General features: G+C 47.1%; 1 protein-coding gene across 1 annotated transcript; it reads right to left on the bottom strand.

Annotated features, from left to right (window-relative positions):
* Nucleotides 1-354: 354 nt before the first annotated feature.
* Nucleotides 355-2,724, bottom strand: LOC307200887 (uncharacterized protein). Its single transcript, XM_079949931.1, has 2 exons — nucleotides 2,469-2,724; nucleotides 355-2,392 (listed from the first exon to the last, which is right to left on the bottom strand). The coding sequence occupies exon 2, from the start codon at nucleotides 2,182-2,184 to the stop codon at nucleotides 1,126-1,128; it is 1,059 nt and encodes a 352-aa protein (XP_079806057.1). The 5' UTR covers nucleotides 2,185-2,392; nucleotides 2,469-2,724; the 3' UTR covers nucleotides 355-1,125.
* Between the last annotated feature and the right edge of the window lie 4,672 nt (nucleotides 2,725-7,396).

Below are 7,396 nucleotides of genomic sequence, written 5' to 3'. Positions count from 1 at the left end.
CTGCGCATGCACGACTGCCAAAACCCAGAAGTAACCCATTCCGGTACTTCCGGGTTTTGGTATCCATAACCTGAAAAAAATGCAACCTGACGCATCTGTAACCCGAGGTATTACTGTATTATTATTATTATTAATAATAATAATTTATACCCCGCCCATCTGGCTGGGTTTCCCCAGTCACTCTGGGCGGTTCCCAACACAATATTAAAAACACAATAAAACATCAAACATTGAAAACTCCCCTAAAAAGGGCTGCCTTCAGATGTCTTCTAAAAATCAGATAGTTGTTTATTTCCTTGAAATCTGATAGGAGGGCATTCCACAGGGCAGGCTCCATCACTGAGAAGGCCCTCTGCCTGGTTCCCTGTAACCTCACTTCTCGCAGGGAGGGAACTGCCAGAAGGCCCTCAGAGCTGGACCCCAGTGTCTGGGCTGAACGATGGGGGTGGAGGTGCTCCTTCAGGTATACTGGGCTGAGGCCATTTTGGGCTTTAAAGGTCAGCACCAACACTTTGAATTGTGCTCGGAAACATACTGGGAGCTAATGTAGGTCTTTCAGGACCGGTGTTATGTGGTCTTGGTGGCCAGTCCCAGTCACCAGTCTAGCTGCCGCATTCTGGATTAGTTGTAGTTTCCAGGTCACCTTCAAAGGTAGCCCCACGTAGAGCACATTGCAGTAGTCAAGCGGGAGATAATTAGAGCATGCACCACTCTGGTGATACAGTCTGCAGACAGGTAGGGTCTTAATCTGCATACCAGATGGAGCTGGTAGACAGCTACCCTGGACACAGAAATGTTGGCCCTCAACTCCAGAGGGAGGCCAGACGAGAAGGTTCATCTGAGGTATGCATTTTGCTAGAGTCACCTTCTCAAGGAGAAGAAGTGAGTGTCACGGGGCAGTGATTCCACACAAGGCCAGCCTCATCCTGACATTTGTTTACAGGGCTTGAGACTGCAAGGAAAGAGGGGGGTGGGCGGGTGGGAATGGGAGAAGCAGGCTAGCACTCCAACCTCATAGCAAATAGGAGGGCCCAGAGTTATGGGTGAGAGCAAGACAGAGCTTGAAGAACACCAGAAGGCCAACTTCTATTACTTAGTGGTCCCTCCCTCCCCAACAACCCCATTTCATTTCTCTGAGTCAAAGGGACCTTCGGGTTCATTCCAGTTCTTCCCCTGGTTCTTCTTCCTGTTCCTCTCTGCCATGACAATGGCAGCGATCACCGTCACCAAGACGGTGACAGTTATAACCAGGACAGTGGCAGTCTCTGCCACGCACAGCTGGCTGTCCACAGACGTGAGGGGTGACCCCGCCAGCTGCCAGGGGCTGGCGCAGGTGATGTTCTCGTAGTCATCCACGTGGAGGTGCCGGACACTCATGATCTTGCCGAAAACACGCTGGAGGTCGCAGTCGCAAATCCACGGGTTGCCTGCAAATTGGATATGGGTGCTGATGGTCTGGATGTTCAGGAACGTCTTGAATTTGAGGTGGATGAGCTGGTTGCCCGTCAGGGACAGAAGCTTCATGTTGTGCAAGGAGATGAAAGCCTCCAGCTCAATGGCGCTGATGTTGTTGTTGCTCAGGAGGAGGACCTCAAGGTTCTGGAGCATGAAGGAGAAGCCGTTGTAGAGCACCGTAAGCCTGTTAGACTGAAGGTAGAGGTGTCTGAGCCCAGAGAGGCCCCGGAAAGTTCCTCTCTCGATCGAAGTCACCCGGTTGTGGCTCAGGTCCAGCTTCTCCAAGTTCTCCAGGTACTGCAAGCTGTTGAACCGCAAGGCTCCCAGGTGGTTGTAGGACACCTTGAGTTCCTTCAGAGAAGTCAAGTCATCCGAGAAGTAGTGCGGCAGGTGGACCAGGAGGTTGTGGCTGAGGTCCATCTTCTCCAGAAAGCCCAGGGTCCTGAAAGCATTGGGCCATATCCTCACAATGGGATTGTGGGACAAGAGGAGAATTCTCAAGGACCACAGAGCATCAAAGCCGCCTCCCTCTAGCCCACTCAAGTTGTTGTGCCTCAGGTCCAGCATCCATGTGTCGTGAGGGACGCCTGGGGGAACTTGGGCCAAGTGGCGGCTGTGGCAGTCCACGAAACTGGAGGACTCGTAGCAGGTGCACGGGTGGGGGCAAGCCTGGGAGGCCTGGGCCACCAGGGCGCACGACAAGAGGATGGCTACGGAGAAGGGAGACATCTCCAGAAGGCCTGGTGGAGGTCCGGCTTTTGCTGTGCGCTTGCAAAGCCCTCAGCTGAACTGGTAAGGAATGGAGATCACAGCACCAAGCGCTCCTCATTCGATCCAGAGAGTCATATTTCTTCAGAGGAATCCATAACAAAGAGCTCTTTGTCGAGTGATTAGCTAAGAGCTTCCTTGGACTTTCGCCTTGGAGGACAACAGGCAACTTGAGCAAACCAGAGAGGATCAGAGAGGCCTGTAACTGGAGCAGCAGCACTTTCTGCAAGATGTGTCAATCATACCTTATCTCGTTGGTCTCTTTCTCTCTATTTCCAGTTCCAGCGGCTTGGAACCTTGAAAGCCGAACAGGGCGGCAGGGGACCAGAGCAGGCTTTTTCAGTTCGATCTTCCAGAGAGAGGCACTAAATGAAAGAGAGGGAAAAGGCAGCAATGACTGGCATATCAACAGACGAAAGCTTTAGCCTGTCATCACTTTAGGGCATGGGTAGGCAAACTAAGGCCTGGGGGCCGGATCTGGCCCTATCTCCTTCTAAATCTGGCCCGCGGACGGTCCAGGAATCAGCGTGTTTTTACATGAGTGGAATGTACCCTTTTATTTAAAATGCATCTCTGGGTTATTTGTAGAGCATCGGAATATGTTCAATTATTTTTTTTTCAAAATATAGTCCGGCCCCCCACATGGTCTGAGGGACAGTGGACCAGCCCCCTGCTGAAAAAGTTTGCTGAACCCTGCTTTAGGGGGTCTAGGTAGACAGCCCCCTAACCATTTTCTCTGTTTTACCCTCCTTTGGTTGCCAGACCTTGAAATCAGAGCACTCCATATACCAAGCAATGGCTTTACCTGCTAACAATTAATATGCCCTCACAGTGTATTTCCGTGCCCTTTAAAGTTGTAAATGAACTTTAATGCACCACAGGAAGCAGCAGAGGGTGCTTGTTTATTCTGGGAGGGGTGCCCCCCCCTCCAATGGCACCCACATGAAGCCATTGGCATCAAAATGCCAGCCTATATTGTTTTACCCATGTAATCAAGAATGGCCAGTGCCCTTAACAAACTCCTCCTCCCTCCCAGCGCTGCCACTCACTTAGAGAAGGCAAGAAAGTGTTATAAGAATTTCAGATATAGAATAAAGATTTATAAATGCACACGTATCTAAATATATGAACCATGTGTCTGAAATAGTATGGGAGAGCAATCCTGAATCCATTTTGACTCTCAAATATTCCTCTGCAGTAAGGGAGGCAAATGGGGAAAGCCTTCCCGTTGTCTTTTTGCTTGCAAATCCTGCCATAAAGGGCATATTTGTGTATGAATAGGGTGAGCCTGTGACCTGGACTCAGGAACTAAAGTATTAACCATCACAAATGAATGGCCAGGCTGCCCAGGTAATGCCATCAGTGACCATTATCAAGTATCCTGGCAGACAGGATTTCTGCTGTTGACCGCCTCCTTCTGTGATGTGTGTATGATGTTTTGGGGTGGGGTCTTGGGCTACAGGGTGGGCAATTTCAAAAGTCTATACAAGGGCTTGCGCACCATTGTATTGGGTTCCTCCTCCCTCCTGCGTGTGGTGAGTGGGGACTCTGTTGCAACAGTTCCTTGAATAAAGATCAGGCTTACTAGTCACTTTGCTTCTCAATATACTCTGCTTGGCCTCTGTTTTCTCCTGCCGATAGGGAACCTACTTAAGGACTCTGTACGGGCTCTGGAATACCCCATAAGGGAAAGGGAGCAGTTTTTCTTATAACAATAGCAAGCAGCAACGCAACTTGACATTTTCATCCCTGAAAAAGTTTTTGATTTGAGTTCCTACTGAAATGAGGCTGCATTTTAATGTTGTATTTTAATCTTGTTTTTAAGTTGTATTTCAATCAATTGTTTTTATACCGGTGTTAGCTGCCCTGAGCCCAGTCTCGGCTGGGGAGGGCGGGGTATAAATAAAATTTAATAATAATAACAATGAGGAGGCGGAAGGTCAAGGGGTTGGCTGAGGGTTCCTTGACGAAGTGTGTGGGCCTTAGTGGGGGCTCATGTCCCCTATAGCCTGTGAGGTCCTCATAAGGCATGCTGAGGCAACTGCCAGGGCCCCAGCCCCACTGCTGTGCCCACCAATCAACACGGAGGAAATGAGTCACCATTTTGGTTTCCCAGAATGCTCCCCTCATGTAACATGGTACCAAGGCATTGTGGGAAATTTAAGCACTGGTTCACTACCAAATACGGATCGGGGTACTCCTGCTGCTGCCCACCACTGCTAGGAAAGCCCACTGGACCCCATCAGCTCCGAAGGAAGGGACCCATCCGAGGACATGTTGCCAATGGCTCCCTCGGTCCTAGAGCCGAGGACAGACTGTCACAGAAAGGGGCTGAGTTCAGCCTATGCATATCAAGATGGAGGCTGGAGAAGGAGAAGGAGGCTGACCTTCGTGCAGATTTTTCACCAGCTGCTCCAGAATGCCCACATATGCAGGGATTAGGGCTGGCAGAGGCCAAAGCTGATCAGCTGCAAATTTAAACCTTCAAACCCCAGCTTGTTCACACATCTGGGATGTTGTTAATCCCCAAGAGGAGGGTGGCTGAGTAGGGACAATGAGGGACCCAAGCGATGCACTTGGACTTCAGCATACAAGACACCAATGAGGTCAATATTGTGCAATTGAAATTACATACCCTCCAACCTTTTTCCAATGAAAATAAGGGTGTCCTATTCCATAATAATAAGAATAACAATAATGTTATTATTTATACCCCGCCCATTTGAGTGGGTTGCCCCAGCCACTCTGGGCAGCTGCCAACATATATAAAAACATAATAAAACGTTTGAATATTTTAAAACTTCGCCATAAAGGACTGCCTTCATATGTCTTCTAAAGATAGTTGCATTTCTCCTTGGCTCGGAGATTGCGTAACTCCATACCCTCCAACATTTCTCCAATGAAAACAGGGCCATCCTAAGGAAAAGTGGGACGTTCCGGGATTAAATCAGAAACTGGGACGGCTTCTGTAAATCCAGGACTGCCCCTGAAAAATAGGGACACTTGGAGGGTCTGCTTCCAACTTCTCAATTCTATGATTCTATGAGTAGCTGGTCTAATTTGACCTAATCTTACAGGGCGATTCTTATGTTCAAACCCAATCGAATGGTTTCACTTGAATAAATTTGTGGTTTTGCGTTTGGCCGGGCCATTGGGGCAAGTATCTCATAAACTCTGCATTTCTCCCCCTTTTATAGCAATTGCTAGGTTCCCCCTGAGCTGATTCAGACCCTCACTCAGCTTCTTCCTTTCCCCCTTTGAGGAGTACAAGGTGTTCTAATTGTTCACCAGAAGCACAAAGTGCCTCATTCAGCCACACATCTGAAAGGGCCATGATGATGCACAGAACAGGTGGGTGGTTTCAAGGCAGCCCATTCTCCATCACTGAGGGTGGTGAGTGGTGACAGGGGACCAGGAGAACAGAGCCTCTGTGAATCACTCACACTCAGAAACCCTTTAAAAAAAAAAAATGTGTACTTAAGCTAGCCTTCCTTTATTTTGAAAGAAAAGCTGTTTGTGGGTTCCAAATAATAGTATGGACCCTCAGACCTTGTGAGGGGGCCAGACTATATTTTGAGGGGGGGGGAATGAACAAATTCCTATGCCCCACAAATGACCCAGAGATGCATTTTAAATAAAAGGACACATTCTACTCATGTAAAAACACGCTGATTCCCGGACCGTCCGAGGGCCGGATTTAGAAGGCGTTGGGCCGGATCCTGCCCCCAGGCCTTAGTTTGCCTACCCATGGCTTAGGGCATCAAAGGAAGGGGGGCACCACAGAAATCTCCCATTGCCGGATTTTTAACATTAATGGTTACAAACAGCTCAGCTGAGCGTTCATTTTCTCAGTCGAAGTATATTTTTAAAGTCCCAGCAATACAACTATGCAACAAAGGGAGGCTGGGTGCCTTATCTCTACTGACTATAGATGTAGATGTGTTATGTAAGATTGGTTTTGAGGAGCTGACTTTGCAATTAGAAAAAGAAGGAGAATTTTTCTCAAATATAAATGAAGTGGAAATATACCAAAATAAACATTATTTTTCCATCTTACTGTAGATTTCATTTCATTTTGAAAAATAATTCCCCCCCCCCCCCCGACAAATTTTACAATTTATTATTATTTATTTTCAGGATTTAAAAAAATATATTACTGTTTTATCTACTTTTTATTATTTTACTCAACATGTACAAATCTGTCCTTTTTTAAGAGAGAGAGAGACATACATTGCCATTCTATTAAAAATAGCTTAAGAACATGGGTTAGCCAAAAGAAAAAAAAAACCATGGTTCATAGGATAACCAGGTACGAAGCAAGAAACAAACCAGACCTCTTTCTTCCCCCAAAGCTATTCTATAAACTCTGCATCACAAAGTTGAGAAAGTGGTCTAAACCACTTTGTCTCTCTTCATTTTATGCCCAGAAGTACTCAGTTCTGCTCATATGCAACCCTATTAGTTCAACAGCTGGTCGCCGGGATTAATTCAAAACTAACAAACAAGCAACCAAACAAATCCAAGTCACAGAGGCAGCTAAAGCCACTTGTTTGTTTCATCTATATTTAGGTCATTTAACAGTTTTAATTCTAAAAATTGGTCTCCCAGCTTTGCAGCCGGAGATGAACTATGTACCTTGCTGTTCTGGCTTCTGGGATAGCTGCGCAGCCTGCATTCGCTCCATAAGACGCACACACATTTCCCCTTACTTTTGAGGAGGGAAAAAGTGAGTCTTATAGAGCAAAAAATACGGTAGTTCTTTGGGTTCCTATCCCACACACTCCTACAGGCTTAGGGAGAGTGACTCCATGTGGTCAAAATAAAATACACAGATAGGACATAATGGAGCAAGGGGCACACAGCAAGCAAAGTCAATTGATTTCAATGGGCATTGCTTCCTTAGCACAGGATTGCAGACTTAAGCAGGAATTTAAGGCTGTGATCCTAGACGCAATTACCCGGGAGCAGGCTCCACTGAAAACTATGAGACTTTCTCCTGAGCAGGAATGCATGTAGGCTTGTAGGCTCATTTCAATTCATGGGATTTGAAAGTTTTAACTGCAGGTGGATCATGTCCACGGATCTTAAATTGAGAGTCAATATGATGTAGCTGACAAGCATGTTGGCTTGAACATGGAAAGACGTGGTTTGTGTTTATGGGGCTTGTGCACCT

Source organism: Podarcis cretensis, assembly GCF_951804945.1.
Source record: "Podarcis cretensis genome assembly, chromosome: 13".
Taxonomy (NCBI): domain Eukaryota; kingdom Metazoa; phylum Chordata; class Lepidosauria; order Squamata; family Lacertidae; genus Podarcis; species Podarcis cretensis.
Note: the sequence above shows the minus strand (reverse complement) of the source record. Positions and strands in the feature narration are given on the sequence as shown.

What these genes read in the sequence shown, in the direction of transcription:
- LOC307200887 (XM_079949931.1), bottom strand. Translation starts at nt 2,184, where the DNA reads ATGTCTCCCTTCTCCGTAGCCATCCTCTTGTCGTGCGCCCTGGTGGCC.